Raw genomic sequence first — 19,780 nt, forward strand, 5'->3', positions numbered from 1 at the left:
GTTTAACAGCAGCATGATCTTGTGCAGTTTGTGTTCTCTGTCCTATTCCTCTTTCACCGCACCTCTCCTTACCCCAGTTCCTCTGATCTGCAAGGTCCTGCTCTTGTGTCTGAGCGTAGTCGTTTCTGTGCTGTGATCTGGTTGACAAAATGGCCCCACAAATAGGTTATATCAGAGCAAGAGAAAGAAAGATGCATTTGTGGTATGTGGGCAAGAACTTGACGGTGGAGGGGAAATGCCATAAAATGGAATTGCTGCAGAAACGAAAAAGAACTCATCTACTGCTGAGGAAATAGCTGCATACTTTTATCTCTGGGACTGTCCCAAGGAAAGGTGAACTCAAGAAAGATGAATGTGTATATGCTCAGGCAGGATATCGTACAAGTGTGCTGTTTATTCACTGAATCATAGCTTAGGGTTCAGAAATAAGAGTTGGAACATGCACAGTGAATGTATCCATCCACTTAATTATGCTTTTCCTAGAAAAAGTGTTTCTGAGCAGTGCACTGCCAAGATCTACATTGGGAGGTGCTTGGTACACTCGCAATCAGCTCGTCCTCGTTCCTGCAATGAGCTGTGTRTAGTTTTGTACTTTGTGGTTGCGCCCTGGCTTCATCAAAGTCCAGTTTACACGTGCTATTGAGCACAAAATTGTTTACATTGTAGTAAAACGTTAAACTTGAGGAGGAGCTCGAGAAGGATCTATTTAAACAAAGACTGGAATGGGGCACGGGCATAAATGAAATGTAGCTGCTAAATGAAAAGGATGGCAAACAGAGCCTGTTCACGTGGCGGGTTCTTACTAGCATGAACTTTTGAGGGAGGGATCTAGCAGTCTTCACAAATAGCTTGAATAAAATGTCTCTGCAGTTCAGAAAGAAACGTGGAACCTGATGTGCACTATTAGAGGAAAAGAAAGTAAGATTGAGTGTAATTACAGTTATTTATAGAATGCAGTGGTCCTTCTAGTACTGTGTCATGTGGTTGGTGATTTGTGCAGAAAAGCAGTGATTCACAGTTTCTTACTGCTACTCTGCCTCAGCAACATCTTGCCGTATGAATAGAACAAACTGTTCTAACCATGCAGGTTTTTTTTTTCCTCTCCTCTGCAAAATGGTAGTTTATAATTCCTGTTTCTGAGAGGCAAATGTGTTTGTAATAATGCTTCACCGTCTCAATTTGAAAGACACTAATATTTGTAAAAGGTCGTTCTTATACTAATTTTATAATCACCGTTCTCAAGAARATGAATAACAATTACAAACCTAGCGTACATAATGAAAGAAAACTTACGAAACACAAGGTCCAGTGTATCTACATCAAAAAATTCCATTGAATCTAGGAAGGAGTAAAGGTATGAGACTGAGACTTAAGAAACAGTACAAGAGGYATATAACAAATGGCATTCTCACCCATTCTGTCCTGCAACGTGAGAACAGAAGATTCCCTGTAAAACTGGTTCGACATGTGTTTTAAACAATAAGATGAAACAAAGTAAAGGCAATTCTTAATTTTCAGGGAAGAAGATTACCATCAGAGGTTATTTAGAGGGATGTTTTTTTCTGCACAGTTAGACGTATGGAGCCATATTCCTTTGAAGCATCAATTTCTGTTCATTAATGGAAATAGCTCAACCTAAGGCACTTTTTCCACTGAGATCAGTAAATCTCTGGCTTGCGTCCTATGGGGAAATAGGGAATAGATCGAGCTGCATGAATTTTCATGGAGAAGATATGTGTTTTGAATATCCTTTTAATGTTTTCCACAGATTGCCTTTTGAGCAGATTATCCAGTTGTGCATCCGATGTTTGCAGCTTTGAATAATGCAGAGGTTGTATCTACATAAAGCTTATTGTCTTTAGCATATTTGCATTGCRTAGTTGCAGAGAGCAATAACTTGTAAGTAACTTTTGGAAATATTAGATGAAAAAGCACTTGTGTCTTTTTAACTGAGATGCCACTACTGCCGTTTCTTTGTTATCAGTGCTATGTTCTGTTTCATCTGACTAAAGCAAGTGTTATTGTGTGCCTCAAGTGTTCCTTTCTTGAGAAGCAGTCAGGCGTGGGAGCAGACTCACTTAGGAAACTCCCCCACATAAGTTCGGTGACTGTATGTAGACCACCACTGTTAAATGTCCAAGCCTAAAATGAGATAAGATGCTGTTTAGTAAAGCAGCATCAAGAAAGGGAGTGTGCAGGACAAGGTTCTTCTGATCTCGTGAAAGCAAAAGTTCCTCTCAACTGTGCTTTATTTGCATAAGTAAAGGTTAATCTTTGTGAGAAGTAGAGGAGGGACAATGTGTTGTTGTGCAAGCAGGACTTTCAAAATTTTTTAATGGTGATTGCAGTTAACTTTGTTAAGGTTTAAGCCTGTTAGGTTTTTCCATTGCAAAACCGAAGCTGATTTATACCCACACCTCAAATTTTTCCCTGAAGCACTTTGTATTAGAGTGTCTTATGCTGCTAATATGTAGAAGAAAGTCCATCTGACTAACAGGGACAAAGTAATGCTAGTCATAACCTTTGGAAAGAAAATGTTAAAGGAGCTGGATCCAAGCCAACTAAGTTTTACATAAACTTCAGAATAGCCCCAGTTCACCAGYCTGTAGCTGGAAATCCAGCTGTCTCTGTGTTGAGCCATAAGTGTAATTAAAATTTGTTTCCATTTTTATTRTGGGTAAACTCCATCAATTGAAATGCTGGCAATTCTTTGTTGACGTTTCTGATATGACTAGTGCAGCTGTGGTCCTGAGACTATTTTTGACTCTTAGCCTGTTTTTGTTTCTTTTCTTGTCCCACTAGGATGCTCTTGACGTCAAGTTCTTACTTTTAGACTTTGTAGATTCTGTTAGTGAAATATTCTTTGCAGAATTTTTGAACTTCGTGCCACCTGTTTTTCCTGCTAACGTTCTCTTAACCTAGCAAAACATCAGGCATGAAGAAAAGATAGTTTCATTCAGACTTTTTAAGGGATTGCTTAAGTTATTCATGGTTGGTATTTCTTTGCTGTTAACTTCTCTACRTGAAAATGTATATGCAGGTAGTAGTAACTTTCCCAACTTTTATTGTTTCAATGCAAGTTGTGGGTGTCAGTGTTCTTATTTCAGCATAAAAGGAAAAAAAGTGTTAAATACCCTGGATTTGCAGTAACAGTTTAATCCATTGTAAACCAGATATAAATTGAAGATATGTTAAAACCAGCACAAGTTGGCATGTAGTCCAAGACAAAGACCTTTTGTGAACAAGTTTGCTCCTAGGTCAGAGCAGTTTAACTGAACAAAAAGTTAAGTTAGATGTAGTTGAAATAAAACAGTTTTTATTTCAGAATCAGTATTCACAAAGAGACTTGAAATAAAACCACAAAAAATGAGATTAATTCTGATTATTTTGGTGCTGTGTTGTGACTAGGCCAAACCTAAAATTTGATGATTTTAAAACAAAAACAAGGAAAAAAAAATCTGTGTTACAATCACAAAGCAAGATTAATCTTTTCTTCTTCTAATTTTACACTGCAAATTTTCTATGAAGGTAGTTATATCAATCATAGACTATCATAGCTATGTAATAAAATGAAAAAAATTGCTAGATAGGATTATTGAGAAAATCTTTGTTTTTTTCAGCCTACTTTGTGCTACCCAAAAGCAGACTTCATTTCCTGAAAGTCTTTGTGCATAGTTAATTATAATTTGTGAGAATACTTTAAATCCAGTTATTTCTGTTAAACCAGTATGGCTTTGAAAAGTTCTTTTCCTTTTTTGTCAGTATGTGACAAATAATCTTGTGATTATACTGAAAGATTGTATACATCTGTGCTGCAGTGGGAATGATGTGAATGGCAAAAAGTAGTAAATCTTCTGGCCTGGGAATTGGGGTCTAGAAATTTAAGTTGCAGAATCACTGTTGTGGAGAAATCCTAATGTCCACCTGTGAAATGTCTGGCCGGGGTGTTGTAAAACTCAACTTCTGGTAAGCCAAAGGCAATATTTCTGTGAAAGCTTTGTTTGAAAGCTTTGAAAGCTTTGTTTAAAACAGTTTAATGAAGCAGCTTAACAAATTAATTCCCCTTTGGGATTTGCATCCAGCCATTTGCAGGACTGGGCTAATACATAAGAGAACCTGAAAATGAAGTGACTATAAACAAATAAAATTGGTGAGTCAATTTTTACTGCTCAGATGAGCAATTCACTGAAGAAACATCAATACTGAAAAAATGAACTGAAGTTCAAATTTTCAATTTTTAATAATCTCATAATTTAACAATCTATTACATAAATCTTTTAATATAGATACATTATTACATAATTCAGTTATTCTGAAAGTCTTCCTTTAATGTCAAAGTGATGGCTTGTGTTTGTGCCTTTCAATTCTGTGTTCCAATAAAAATTCTGAAATATGTCTCCAAAGACACAACCCTCTCTGTTTCTCAGGATCCAGTTTCATGGGACACTTAATTTGGTGGAACTGCAGGCTTTCCGCTGGAAGCGGCAGTCCCACTCCGCCTGCCCTCACCACTTCTGGCCCTGTGTTCCCATCATCTGCCCTGAGTCAAGTCTATAAATGTGTAGCTGCAAAATAACCCCTGCCAAAATAAATGAATATATATATATATATATATATATATATATGTATGTATGTATGTATATATGTATAGTGGGAATGTACAGCTTGAGACAGGGATGAATGGGACCACCCTTTCCCTGCTTGCAGGTAGGTCAAACTAAATGTACTGTAAAGTTGTACCCCAGGAGTTACAAGGCAGATTTTTTTTCTAGCCCCTGAATCAAAGGAGCTTGCTGAAGATGGTCACAGATAGGAGGGAAAGGAGGGGGAAGAACAGGGAAAGAGAAAGGCGGTTTGATGTGCAGCAGGGACAAGAGAGAACAGGGAAGAGAGAAGTAGCAAGAAAAGCAGGAAGAGGGATTGGAGAAAAATTGGGGGATTACACATTGACAAATGATAGTAGCAAATATAAGTAGGAATTAGGAAACATCTTTTTGTGCAGGTTGAACATACAATCCTCAGCTTTCATGCATGATGCTTCAGTCTCAAGAGCTGTGTTTTTTTGCTGGGCAGAATTCAAATGCTATTGCATTTTGACCGGGCTGTAGCTATAATCTGTACAGTGAAAGTCAGCATCTTTGCCCTCTTTGGGCTGTGGCTGGGTGAGGTGAGGAGGGAAAACCACAGGCAGCCAGTCTTGGCTCAGTGTGCAGCGTGAGAAGCACTTACTGCTGAGCAGGCGCAGCTCGAAGATGCCGCTGCAAAGTCCCGCTGAGGAGAAGCGGACGTAGCAGTGAGTGTGCCACCTCAGGATGCTGGTTCGTAAGTGGGAGGCTGGTCTGGATGTGGCTTTCGTAAACCCTTAATCCTGAGGTCACAGATTGCCTTTTCCAGTGGGCTTGCTGCTTCCCCACAGGGCAGCCCAGGGCAAGCGGAGTTCTGCAATCCCGACCGTAGCTGGGGCTGGAAAAGTGGAACGCTTTAGGGCTTCATCTTCCTTGCTCCAGTACCAACAGAGGCTTCACTGCTCAGTCGTTCCCAGGGCTTAGGTACTAGTTAAATCCAAAGAGATTCAGGCCCCTTAGCTGACACTGCCGATCTGAGGTCTCCGCACAATTCGGAATGAATTCATGTGTGTCACTGATAAACTGCCAGAGTTGGGAAGGGTTTGTAAGAGCAGTGCATTTTCTTTGTGTTTGAGAGTTGCTTCCTTTAATGAGTTAACTTTTTGTTATTAGAGGGTTTTATTAGAGTTATTTACATAATTTGTATTGCAGGAAAGAACTGTGGGAAATGATGTGCTAGAAGTTGCAGTATTTGCTATGCAGATGAAAAAGTGTTTCCTGTGATTCTGTTTTCATAGCTAAGAAAATCTTTGGGTTTGCTTTGTTTTCTGCAGCTGTTTCATGCTGTCAACTGCCTGGCAAAAGAGAATGTCCGGTTGCTTGTGCTGGGCCGCAAACACATGCTGATTAACTCTTCAAATTGGAAACAGGACATTATGAAGGAGATGCAGCGTAAGGCAGACTTCTTCTTTGCTGAAAATATGTAAGTTGAAGAAGAAAATGGCTAAACGTAATAGAGATCAACTCTTGAATTATGTGCTTTTTAAATCCATATAAAGAGCTGCGGGTTAGTATGATTACTAGTGTCTCCAGATCTGTGTGTATAAAAGAAAGGTGCATCCCTTGCTCTATTTGCTTCAGGAACCAGTACAGATTAAATGTTGCATTAAGACAGAATATCATCATTTAGAATCACATTGACATCTCTTTGATATTTACAATTTGTAGAACCATGGCCAAGACCACAGGGGCCTGCACTCACAGAATACCTGGTGGCAGCAGTAGACAGTAGTGGTYTGTTGTGCTGATCTGCATGGCAGGAGATAGGAAGTCTGTGCTTTGCCAGGATTGCCTGGTACAGCAGGGATGCTGAGAATCTGGAACGCTGAGTTTTCCGCTGCACCTGGAGCAGAGTATTTCTGTGAGTGGGAATAGACCCTGTGCCTCTCTTTTCAGAAGCATGACTCTTCTGCTTTTGTGTAGTCAAGCTTGTCCCTGTCCCTAAACTATCTACTTTTGTCTGCCTCCACCTCGTCGCCTCTCTCCTTGCCCTACTTTCCTTATATAATGAGTCTCAGTTGTCTTTAGTTCCAACTCCACATACTTCCCATCAAGGTCAAGCCCTATTGATCCTTCCCATCTCTGCCATTTCTCCTCTGATCTAGGTTCCCAGAACTTCTCAGCTCCTTATCCCAGTGGCCAGTCCAAGTCTCTTCTATCTGGCTCCTTGTTTCAGCTCTATTCTCTTTCATCCTCCATTTAGTTCTGGCTCTTGTTCTCTTTGCTGTTGAATCGTATTGCTTCTTTTCCTACTGTCTGAGCACTGCCAAAGGAGACAGGATGGAGAGCCTCATTTAATCTCCTGTCTTGTTGCTCGCTCTTATGCTGATCCACAGCAATCAAAAGTGGTGTCAAGCAAACTTGTGCTCAGCTCCTTCATTTAGGAGGTAACTTATGCCTACTGCACATTTTTGGAGATTTTTCCCTACAACTGTTAATGACAGCTAATGTTAGTATATTTTGCAAATAATCACAGTGCCTTTTAGGAGAATATTTACCCACATGATAAAGACTCACAGATTTATGCTATTGCCTACATTATGTTTTGTTATCAGTTGTGATTGTTGTTCATATTCCAAAAAGGTTTTTGGGGTGCTATTATCAATTTTAGAAATTCTGTTCCCCATAGCACTTTGTTAAGTTTTGTGGCAAAGATTATACTGTTATATTATCASTTTGTTATAAAAGAAAACACTCTATGTAGCATGCAATTAATTTTTATTCTCCTCTCTAATTTTTGGTGCATTGTGACAAGGACAAATTCTTTGTTTTACCAGTGAAACTGAGTAGCTGTGGGAATTTTGAGTGTTGCTGATGAATCAAGTGCTGATCTGTTATTTATTCGTTTCCTGCAACCAATTACTGCTGTGTGAATGATGTCCGTCTTCTCCTCTTGTGTTTTATTAAGCTCTGAAGACGATGCCTTCCTGTTATATGCCACTCTTAGGTCAGGCAAACATTGCAAGTTTGTTACTAGAGACTTCCTCCGAGATCACAAGGCTTGTCTTTCTGACAGTCTAACACGTCATCTGTTCCGTAAGTGGCAGCGTGGACACCAAATAGTGTTTTCTCCTGCTGCAGAAGGAAAGTATATAAATTTTTTGGTAAGTTATCTGCAGCATTCAGAAGGCACATGTAGTCACTAAAGAATATGCACAATTTCAAACTCAGTAAGTGAAAAGATTCTTGTTGAGGTCTAAGAAATAATTTTGTACCAGTGGGCTCGAAACGCCCATTGTTACTGAAAATTCACTGTGTTCACAAAGCATACCACAAACTGGAAAGCTGACAAAAAGACAAGAAAGTGCTGCTTTAAATGTTTAAAACGTAGATAAATTTGTGTACATGTAGATACATTTTTTGTATACAAATCTTCCCAGTGCAGTAAAACATCAGTGCCAATATTTCTGCATTTATTTTAAATGTGGAAATATCTCATTCTCCTCTGCAGCACTATTATTAAATACCATATCTCTAATTGTGTAATAGAATTTCTTTCAGCTTTATTTTAAAGAAGCAGTCAAAGAAAAAATACATGTATTTCAGTATTCACTGTAATATTGTATAACATACTTCAAGGTTTCATGCAGTGAAGGAAAGCCCAGAATAGTTAGATTTTTGGTCAGTGTTCAGCTGTAGAAATGGCACCTTTCCAAGCATAAGACTTTCTTAGCATAGTACTGTAATATTTTGTTTAGGATATGTCAATCCATGTGAGCCATAAGCAGTTCATTAACAAGTCTGCAGCTGTTCTAAAACTTTTCTAGGGGCTGTCAGATTCACACATGATATTCCAGATCATGCAGTTTTTTTAATGTTTGGTCTGTCTCCATTTTTACCAATGATTTAAAATACTGCTGTGCATATGCAGATTCATTTTCTTGCTGCTCTGGTTGAAATTGTAAAATAATATTCATGACTGCGAACAGACTGTAAAGATGCAGGCTTATGATAGCCTTTCATCCAGTATGATTTTGTATGCGCCTCTTTATGAATCCAGATACTGGATATGGGGTTACCTGAGTTGCACAGCTTTAGCTACACCTTGTTTCTTTCTTATGTTTTAGCAGGGCTAGTAATTTTCACACCCTATGTCCTATACAAATGATACAGCATGTTGGGCTTTTCTAGTCATAGCTATCTTCTAGGTTATTCTAGGAGCTGTAGTGGGGAAGTTTACTTCCAACACTATGCATGTGGATGTTTTAAGAACTGTTCTAAGAACAGTAATTGCAAACCAGTAATGTTTCCTTGGTATTTATGTTATATATAATGAAGTAGTATACTTGTAACATAATAGACTAGAAGAATGGTTTATGATATTTTTCTGACAGGACATACTTGAAGTTTTAGTGATAATTCCCTTTCTGGCATCAGCTTGAGCATAGGGCAAATCAGTTATGTACACTGGAAGAACAAACACAAGATGTCATTAATACAAAGTATGATTTTAGTACGAACATACAAATTCCACATCCTGAGTTAATTCCCATATGATTTCACTTAACTGAATGGAAAAAAAAAAAGCAGTTTGCTGTTTCTGGAAATTGACTGTATTATATTCAAATGATTATCTGGTGGAGATTGAAGGCAGAATTTTAACCATTTATAATGACTCCAAGACCACAAACTGCTAAAATATGTTTTCATTTTTCCTCCTGTCTTTCCTAAAATTTAGAAATTATTTGCTAAGGAGAACTATATGAATTTTTAAAAATGAATGGATGCTATCATGTTTGATCTGTATAAACCTTTTAAGCACACAGAAATGAAAAGCAATCTGTGTAATACAAAGGAAATGAGGACTATGGGTCATGGTCCAGTTAGAAAGACAGAAAAACAGAAGGAACCTTGAGGTCAATAAAGACTGGTGCTATTCAGTTCAGCAGTGTATCAGTAGAAAGACACCATCAGGCACGCTGAATGTGTTTCGTATGTTGTATGACATACACAGATGATACGAAATGTTCAGTGAAAAGGTCAAGAGTAAAAATTTGATAGGTTACTGATAGGTACTCAGCATGCTTTCCTTCCTTGCACTTACTGTTTTGTAGAAGTTTGTTAATAATAACTGGAGATTTCTAAGGGAAAGGTAGAAGTTATAACTAGCTATACTATAACTTGTGTTTTATTAATACTTTGTGTAAAGTCTATAAAAATGATTTTCTCTGTCTTTATCCAACAGCCTGCTTTCAATTATGACTGTGTGGTACAGACTACAGGTGACACATGGCATATCCCTTATAAAGACGCTTTTGAGGAAAGATACTCATATCAAGTACCAAGAAAATGGCTCTGCCTTCAACAGAAATAATGAAGAATGCACTTGTAAAAGCTGAAGCCTCTTTTTTCTTTTTTTTATTGCTGTTGCTGGCTGCTCAGCAGTACAATTACAGGATTAATGGGTGAAGCCTATAGCTGACAAAATACTCAGTAATTGCATTTTGTCAAAATCGTTCCAGCAGTAAATCTGTTAACATCGATGGGGGTCAAGCAGGGATGAATTTGGTCCATTGTTTCCATCTTTACAGGCCATTTCTATAGCCTCTCAATGTGATTTGAATTAAAATTTATTTTTCCATCTTGGAATTTCAGCTTGTGTTTCTTATTTTCTTTGATCAAGCTGTTCATCTATGCTGAAAATCATAAACTCTGTACTTCAAATAAATCAGTCATGACTTTCAGAGTACTTGCAAAATTGGCATGCTGATCTTACAACCATGTTGCACGCTCTGTCCAGTAAGTGGAGCTGACTGGGCCAACTGGCCCAGTTCTAATGCCAAACAGTTCTAATAATGAATAACAACATACATTGAGATTTTCTTTCGGAAGAGTAAGGAAACAATAAGAAATCACGTGGCTCTTTCACAGTCTTAAATGTGCTGTTTCTGAGAGGATTTTATGCCCATGGAATAGTTTGCTTATGTAAATAATGTAAATTTTTTAAACAAAAATTAATCATAGCTAGAAATTCATTACAGGTAATAACAGGACAAAACTGAATTTTGTATAGGCATTTCTATAAAATCTATCCCAAATTATAAGCAAGAAAAAATAGTACATATTACAGCAAAAGTGCTCTAACTTATTATTTGTAAACATCTCTACGGCAAGCATGCATTTGTTTATTCCACTTACCACTTTTATGCAAACCCTGCTCCTCAAAAAAATAGACAGAAATGCCTTCTAATCTCTGCTGAAGGATCACCAGATTGATGGTAAAGTGGAGGTAAGAACAGCCTTCTCCCCTATTTAGGAAAGCAATTATTTCCAGTTGTTAAAATTGTTRTATTTAAAATAGCATTTAGGGGCACCAGTCAGAATCCATGGCCCCACTGTGCTAACTTTTTAAAAATATACTCCACAGCTGAACCTCCCTTGAAGAGTTTACAGTAATTTCTTACAGTGCCTGAAAATTTAATGTGTATAATTTGTATCAGTTAGAAAATGTTCTTTTTTTCTTGAACGAAGTTTCAGGTATGCTTTGGCCGTGGAATCAATACCTTGATATGATGTAAAGAGCAAATAACTTCCTCCAAAAAATAAATACAATTCACTGCATTCTCTTTAATGTTTTTGTTAGTGTCACATTTGTCTTGTATCTCTTTGTATATTATTTGCAGGCTTGAGCTCTGGGAGTTTTCCAGGACAAACTCCCAGGACTCATTAAGTTCAAGCATATTCTCTGCTATTTCTTTCATGTTGAACCTGATTCTTTTTTACTCCTGATCCTTGTGATACCAGTTTGTAAGCAAGTAAGTGTGGTTTGCATGCAGGTGTGTCCTTCAGGTACTGTGCAGGTAGTGCTGAGGAGCTGGATGCCTCTTAAGGTAACCTAGAACCTTGGTTTTAAATTCATTGCGTTGTTGGTAGCATTCATCAGAGATGCCTTTTCTAACAGAGCATGCCTGCTCCTGTGTGTCATCAGCTTTCCAGAGTCCTCTGAGGAATGCAGAGAGATTGGGTTGTCTTCTCTTGTTCCTCAAGTGTATTTACTTCTAATTTATCAGATGCTTGTTTTCACACTTCTGTAAGTCAAAGAACTGCCACACCTGCTTGAAAATGCTAGTATTGCTCTGTTAGAGTAAGTATTCTCTGCTGTACTGGACTCCTTAGGTAGCAACCATGGCTCTGCGTGAGGTTACCTATTTCAACCCCTCTCCAGTGAGCTCCACAACAGAAGAAGCTGATATGAATCAGTGCTGCTGTGGTCCCTCTGGTGCTAATGCAGTCCTATGGATAATCAATTCAGAGTTGTCAGCTAAGAGCACGCTCTATAAAAAGTTGTTTTGGCTTGGTCAAAATTGGCGTCGTTGAATTGAAGTAGCACCATCGCACAAGCACTGTTGCRTGAGAGAGGCGCTGAAATGTCAGGCTGCAGAAGCTGGACCCTTGCAGCTCTGCCCTCAGTGAGCTCCGGCTGACCAGGAGCTGTTCTTTCAGATTATTCATTTCATAGTGAGGCATGGTGATCCACTGAAGTTTCTGTTTTATCTCATCTTGGTCATTAACAGACRTGCATGATAACCAACAGGTAACTGGAATAAATGCATACTATACAAGCTTTTGACTGAAACCAGACCTGTCCCTMATCAGTCATGGGCTTCYCCWCRAAAATGCTCTCTTAGAGATACTGTAACACCATCTAAATAGTAAAACTTTCTAAATACAGGTTTTTATGTGAATTATTAACATCGAATTCTAGTTTGTGTGCTTTTCTGTGAAGCCGTGAAGTGGGTACTTGCATTCCTTTTTTGTACTTCAGGGGATGGAAACCTGTTGTTAATCCCTGGCAGCATGAAGGGGAGTACTGAGTTACTGGCACTGTAACGTGGCTCAGTGTAGGAGCAGATTGCATCACTGGACGTGTTCTGGGAGCGCTGCCTGAGATTGACAGGCGTGGTGTCGCTTTCCCCAGGCAAACGATGACCCTTACGCAGGGAGTTTATTCTGAAGGCCACGACGTGGTTGCAGTCAGCGAGTTGTGCAGGGCCTTTTGACTGGGGCCACGTTCACCTCAGTGAACGCGCCACTATTTAAAACAACCAACCGGAACAGTATACTTCAGTTGTGTGATTTAATATGCTGAGTATTGCACATCAGGAGTCAAGTGAGGATAGTAGCTATCACGTGTGAATGAATTACTGTAAGAAATCATTTGGTTTAGGTATTGCATGTGAAAGAAATTTAGAGAACCTAATAAAATTGTTGCAAAATTTATGGGTTTTTTATTTTATTTGTAATTCAGGAATATCTGAAATAATGTAACAACATAGTACTAATGCTAGCAAAAAAAATACAGCATTAAATTATCTTTTATCAGGTATTTTATGTATCAACAACAAAGAAGGGACTCAGGGAATTTACAAGAGGAAGATATTCTAAGATCAGCGTCAGAGTGGTTATGATTTTGTTTTCTTTCCTTGTATTTGTTGCTAATACATTTTACTGGAAGGCTTGAAGCTCCTGATGAGGAATTAATGGCTTCCTCTCTATGTGGAATCATAAAGGAAAAATAATCAAGCCAGACTTTCCCGACTGCATACCACCTGTTCATATAGCTGGGCACACTCTCCGGAGGTTCAGTTCTGTCCGAAGATACTTAATTATACCAAAAATAATTATTTGCATTTTTTTAAAGATATTTGTGAACTAACATTGCTTTTGTGTGTCGGTTAGTCTGGAAAGAAATTACTGAAACATGGAATTTAGAGATAACAATGAATATGAGGATTTGCTTCTGAATATTTAAAGGGAATTTAGGGGATTTCCCTGACAATGAAACTGAGAGCCAAGCCAAAACAATCTACCAACAAAACTACTGGACAAAAGAAAACCTTATAAGGTAATGAGATGAGGCTTTGAAAATTACTASTTATTAGTACAGTGGTACAGTAAAATTCCAAGAATCTTTAATAGTGTTGATTRGATTGATAGGTCCACTTTGGGTCCAGGCTCATTTAGACTGATGGGTTCCTTCTGAATGCCAGATGTTTCCCCAGTGAGTACCCCCATGGTCATGGCAAGTAACAGTGGCTGGCCCTTTGCTAGCTATAGCTATTTTGTGAATAGTTTAATTTCTAAGACCATTAATTTATTATTTACTATGTTAAAAATCTCAGAAGAACATTTCTGTGTAATCCTGCGGCACAGATTCTGACTAATATKGTTGATAAGACTTCATGAATATTACACCAGCAGTATTTATTGATTGCTCTTCTGAAACACCACCATGCTTTGGAAGTTGACTAAACTGCTACACAGATGGGGAAAACTGTTGAAGCTATATCCTGAAAGCAGCATGATTTCCACTGTCATGTCCATGCTATTGAGTAACTTTTTAATCTAACCTTGGTCTGAGTCAAATACTGAATCTTCAATTCCAAACACTTAGAGTCACAAGTGTTAGAGTCATAACCTCTCTGACTCAGTTACTTTTTGGCAATTGGGCTGAATGTTCCTTCCATTTTTCCTCAAGGGAAAAAAAATCTGATGTGAAACTCCAGTGTTATACTATGGATTGGCATCCATGTAAGGAAGGACTAGTAGACTAGGAGTACTCAGCCTGGAAAAAACATGACTAAGGCAAGGTAAGATAGAGGTCTTTACCATCACAAGTGTTGTGGAAGGGGTGAAGAGGGATCAAYTGTTTGCTGGGTCTCCCACCAGTACAAGAGGAGACATCAAATGAAGCTGGCAGATGGAAAATTCAGATGAAAGATGGAAGTTTCAGATGAAACCACATATGCGGTTATGCTGGGCAACTCATTGCCACAGCATGTTGTGGATGCAAGAAGTTCACTTGAGTTCAAGGAGAGAGAGCAAGTTCACAACAGAGAAATCCCTCACGGGTTATTAAACAACTAGACACAATCTTTGCTTTGGGAAGTCCCTTCAAACTGCTGGAGACTAGGAGAACATGCGGAGAAGGTATCACTAAAGGCTCTCCGTAGTCTTAATACTCCTCTGTGGGCATTCACTTCTGGCYGCAGATGGAGACAGGGTACTTACTGGGCTAAGCAGACCCAGTACTGGCATCCTTGGGTATTTGTGCTTCAGTGCTCGCATCACAGCTTTAAATATTTTATATCTGCCTGCAGTGTTTCCCTTATTGACAAGATTTGCGTTGTGTAATGCRGAGTGGGACGTTTTATGCTCCCATGGCACTAACAAGCAAGGAGATGTATATTGAAAAATTCAGGGAAGCAGATTTTTTAATGTATGAAATACATAATATGATCCAAAATGCATCTGCAGTGTATTTCAACAGAAAGTTCATCTAATAATAATCTTTGAAAATMGAAGTGTCGATATCAAAATACAGCTTTTCCAGCTCTTTTATGACTTGTCTTGGGGGAAAAAAAAACAAAAAAAACTCCCACAAAGAGCAGGGGAAATCCGAGGTGCCGAAAGGCAGAAAGAGCATATATTCCTGAGCTTAAATTTGGGGGGTTTCCCTGCGTACTGGACGCAGAGAATGTCATTCTTTTAAACCTCCTAACTCAGCTGTGGCAACAAGCCATAAATAACATCTTAAACATCTTCCCTTGAGGTTAACAGGGTTCTTTGCTTTAAAATTACACCCATTTAAGAGAACGTGTGGAAATACAAAACGCCTCTCACTCAGCCGCGCCACGCTACTGCGCATGCTCAGAGAGCCGCGCCGCGCTGCCGCGCATGCGCGAGAGGGGCGCGCTGGCGGGAAAGGCAGAGGGCCCGGGGCTTGGTCCGCGCATGCGCAGTCGGGTTGCGCTCGCTGCCCCGTGCCCGCGGCGGAGCGTGACGATGCGCGAGCCGGGTGTTTCGGCGCCTGCGCGGAGCGCGTAACCCGGAAGTGCTCGGCTGGGTCCCCGGTGTGTGGGTAGCGGTGGGGCCCTGCACGCTGCGAGCCCCTCGGCCGCGCCCGCTCCCCGCCATGTCCCGCGGCTCCAGCGCCGGCTTCGACCGCCACATCACCATCTTCTCGCCCGAGGGCCGCCTCTACCAAGTCGGTGAGTGCCCGGCGCGGGGGCCGCCGCCGAACTGCCCCGTCACGGCCCCCGGTCGGGCCTGCCTGCGGCGTCGCTGCCGCCGCGGAGGCGGGGAACCGGGAGCAGCCCGCGCCTCGGCCCTCCCGCGGCGGCGGCGGGCGGGGAGGGGGCCTCGCTTGCAGGAAGGAAAGCCTGGAGCCAGGGAGGCTGCCGGCCGCAGAGGCTCCTCCTGTGGCCTCTCTCTGTCGGGCCTCCGTGCCCGAAGGCCGCACTGACAGCTGCCCAGAAGCTGTTTGCTCCCCTGGAGGTGCAGCTTTCAGCTCATCTTGATAAGCTTCTGTGCAGCGTTTTGGGGAATCTGAGACCTGGAAAAGCTGTTCGCTCAAAGTAGTTATGCTATGTAATAGTAAGCACTGTAATTCCCTGTGAAAAATCTATTTAAAATGAGACTTGAACTGTCCCAGGTTCTGCTGGCCAGAACGAAGCCACTGGCGGTGTGCATGCCCTGTCATGGTATGCCCGAATGCCATGTTTTCAGTGCAGCRTGGCCTATGAGATGTAAGCTACCATTCAGTATCTTTTCCTTTCCAGGCCTCTGTGAGCCCTCTGTAGTTAAGCTACAGCCAAGTTTCATGTTCCTCTGTAGGTCACTGAATCTTTTATTCTTTTTACAGTGTAGCRGGTTCTGTAGAGCCTACAGTGTTCTCCCACAGAATATTCTTTAACAGCCTATTCAACCTGCAGGCTGGCAAGACAGTTCATCCAGGGTGCTCCTGAAGGATCCACACCACAGGGCCGGATGAATTGACAGAGTCATCCTGATGGTGCTTTTCCTTGGAGCTCAGTGGCTCTTCCCCAGCTGCAGTGGCCTTTCTGCATGTACATTGCACAACATGCCTCTACAGCCATCTGTTCTCCAGGAGAGGTGGTTGCTGGGACCAGACTGCATGAACTGTTAGTGGTAGCCAACAGCTGCTTTTGTGTCACCCCTTAAGTTTTTACCAGAGGAAAGGCTAGGTGGAGCAGACTTCATAAGCAGACAGTCCAGTCCTGGAATAGACCCTTCTTCAAAGACCTGGTGAAAAAGCACCTAAAACTGTGCACAGGTAGAAATTTACTGTACTAGCTGCCTACCTTCTTAAGGTGTTAAGAAGATACCTTCTTAACACCTTAACTGTGTCTAAGGGCTGTATTGTACGTACTAGATAAGCCTTATGCATCTAGATAGCAGGGCCAGCACTTTCCCATGCAGGAAGACAGTGCCTTTTTCATGGAAGGGTCGTGGTGTACAGCCTTCCCTTGCTGTTAAAACATGCTAGTTGGCCTGTTTAGCCTTTCTGGCTAGGTGTCTGTTGCAGTACAGTTGGGCATGGTTTCTGCATCCTGTGGAAAACTTCCCTCTTTACTATCTCCTGGGTATACACATCAACTGGTATTCAACCATACAGCTATTTTATGGGAAACCTCTGTATCTTACCTATGTCKCAGAAGCAAGTATTTGTGCGTATATTTGAGAGCATCTGCACGCAGCCTGAAACTGTGTTACAGATATTTTGAGTACCTGTATCCTGTGGGAAGATAGGGAGAACGTCACTTAAAGGTGCATGATTAGCTGCAAGCAAACATGAGCTCAGTCCACCTGCAGCCATGCTGATAGCTTGAACGTGGTGCCGCACTAATGTGTCTTGTGGCTCGCATCTGGCCACAGTGAAGGCGGAGAGCTCATGTTTGCTTGTAGTCAAATACCTGATCCTTATCTATGCACTGAGCACAGATGAGAAAAATAATTTTTGCACATGCAATTCTCATTGCTATGGCTAGTGTCCTTAATAACATTGTTGTTGTCTTACAATTTATTTGTTCCAGTCTTCAAAGTTTGTTTCTCCTAAGTTATGTTTTGGGGAGGTGAAGAGAATAGTTACGTACAAATTTCCCTCTGTTGCAAAGTATTTAGGAAGCTGCAAGGGAGTACTGTAGTTGGAGGTAACATGTACAGTACTACTGAAATATTTACATGACAGAAAACAGACTTAAATGCCTCTAGTAGTTTTTTGGCTTATTTCTTTTAAAAACTGATTAGGATCTTGATTGTAGGTGATAATACGAACAGGATGAGAAGGGATTAYGTGGTTCATTTAAACCCAATCCTTGGTATTTGTGAGCAAAACTATTTTTTTAGGGCCTATTCCTGCTCACTCCCACATGTTGCTGAGCCCTGGCCTGGGGCTTGAAGCCCCAACAGTTAGAGATGAACTAGTGCTCTCTGCACCCTGGGTTCTCAGCTTTGCTGCGGGCAAGCACTGATGCTTCCAGGGARGGCAAATGGAAGGGGTGACTCAGGAGTGAAGTTGTGCATCTAACGGGGAGAAAGGGAGAGATCTCTTAATGGGATGTGACCAGTAGATGCCCTGAAGCAATAAATACAGTGCTGTAAATAAATGGTAATCARCTCTTTTACAGCACTGACTTAGCAGATTGAACATTAAGATCCTAGTATGGCAAGCTCTGTTTTTTAACTTACAGATTATCCCTCTCCTGTTGTGCAGTCTCTTCCATAGATTTAAATTCAGCTTYTAAAACTACTGAGTTTCTTGCTCCTTTTATTCTATTTTAGAAGACTGTTTTAGCAGTTTCTCTGATGTTGGTTAAACATATTCTAAGTTCTGGTCTCATTCACGTAGCTAACAAAAACTTTATCTACATTCAGCTRCTACCTAAAAGATATTAGGAAGCTCTGAGTGTTTGCCACATATTGCCAGAAACAGATTTTTAAAGGACTTGAGAACAAAGCTTTTGGAAACATTAATCAAGGGAAGCTTATTGCATAAGTCATTTCAAATAAAACTTCATCAGTTACATTTATCTGAATATTGCTGTTTAGAAGGCATGTCTATAGATTTCATTTAAAAAGCGAGTAAAAACATCAATACAGTGTTAGAGCATCAGGTCAGAACATGTGATTATAAGAAATTGAAACCTAGGTTCTGTGCCAGGCCCATTATTTCAGTTTTYTTGCATGCTAAAGCAAGCAAATATTTTTAATTCCAATGTTATTACAAATTAGAATACAGAGTTCATTTTTTATCAGTTAAATCTACAAAAGAAAATTACATTCTTCTATTGGTATTAATGCTTGAAATCTTAAACTCCTGCATTCCTTCTGATTTAAAGCAAAATCTGTTGCTGTTGAGCATTCTAATTGAGCAAAGAAGTAAACATATTAGAAGTGGGTGAAGGAAGCAGTGACAGTGGTTTTGTGAAGAGAGCGCTGCTTAATGCATATCTGAAGCCTCTGTTGTGCAATGTATTAAAGACCTTACAGACACCCAATGCTTCCCAAATGCCTTTGTACTGAAACAGAAATCGGAGTGGGATTTCTGTGCTGAGTGGGTGTCTGAGGTACTTGTACCAATGTCTCTAACAGTATTTCTGTTAACTTGTGTATATTTTTCTAGAATATGCTTTTAAGGCTATCAACCAGGGTGGACTTACATCAGTAGCTGTTCGTGGGAAAGATTCTGCAGTAATTGTAACACAGAAGAAAGTACCTGTAAGTAGTCTGTTTTTGAGGGGTGCTGGAGGAAGGGAGAGGAAAAAATGGAGTTGAGGCTCTGCAACATTGAAACTATGTTTRCTAACATTGAGATGCATTCCTGTTGAATGCTTTATTACTGATTGTTGTGCTCATTATGATTTTAGCTCCCTTTAGTACTCAGTTGTACTTTTCGTCACCTCAGTAACATTGGACTGGCTTTCTCTACAGCTAAAATATGGGTTAGGGCCAGGTTGTCCAAAATCAGTATTTTCATTTCTATTCTTGAGTAATTCCTGCTGGCAAAGCGTTATGCCAATTGCACAAAGAACAGATTTCATGAATATGTCAGCGCAGTAGCGGTTTATTGCTGACAAAGGTTGAAGCTCTTGTGTTTGACAGGTAGCATGCAATAAGGGCTCAAAAGATTTTATGTCTCACCTCAAAGTTGCCTCTGAGGAAGAAGTCTTCGGTTTTATTGACTGTAGTTTAGCTGTCAGACTCTTTCAAATGTTGAGTTTTATCTGCTTCATTCTCCTGTCTTTTTTCCTGTGGAGTTGCTCTTTATGTGCGAGAGCAGCTGGAATGCATCGAGCTCTGCCTAGGCAGGGAGGAGGAGGAGGCGGCAGTTGAGAGCTTATGGGTAAAGATCA

The 19,780-nt window shown here is 40.4% G+C and overlaps 2 protein-coding genes across 3 annotated transcripts in view; both read left to right on the top strand.

Moving 5' to 3' along the window:
• PRORP (protein only RNase P catalytic subunit) overlaps positions 1-11,196 on the top strand; it is a 51,548-nt gene extending 40,352 nt beyond the window's left edge. For both annotated transcript variants that reach the window (XM_085301694.1, XM_085301695.1), the window contains 3 exons: positions 5,900-6,048; positions 7,534-7,729; positions 9,811-11,196. In XM_085301694.1, the coding sequence (XP_085157820.1) occupies positions 5,900-6,048; positions 7,534-7,729; positions 9,811-9,939 (474 nt within the window). In that variant the 3' untranslated portion in view covers positions 9,940-11,196. The remainder of the gene's footprint in view (positions 1-5,899; positions 6,049-7,533; positions 7,730-9,810) is intronic.
• Positions 11,197-15,440: 4,244 nt separating this feature from the next.
• The window catches only part of PSMA6 (proteasome 20S subunit alpha 6), a 13,259-nt gene continuing 8,919 nt past the window's right edge, over positions 15,441-19,780 (top strand). Inside the window, exons 1-2 of the mRNA XM_085301696.1 lie at positions 15,441-15,616; positions 19,051-19,145. Coding sequence (XP_085157822.1) covers positions 15,541-15,616; positions 19,051-19,145 — 171 coding nt within the window. The 5' untranslated portion in view covers positions 15,441-15,540. The remainder of the gene's footprint in view (positions 15,617-19,050; positions 19,146-19,780) is intronic.

This window comes from Rhea americana, unplaced genomic scaffold, assembly GCF_003343005.1.
Source record: "Rhea americana isolate MKP2758 unplaced genomic scaffold, rheAme1 scaffold_18, whole genome shotgun sequence".
Lineage (NCBI taxonomy): Eukaryota > Metazoa > Chordata > Aves > Rheiformes > Rheidae > Rhea > Rhea americana.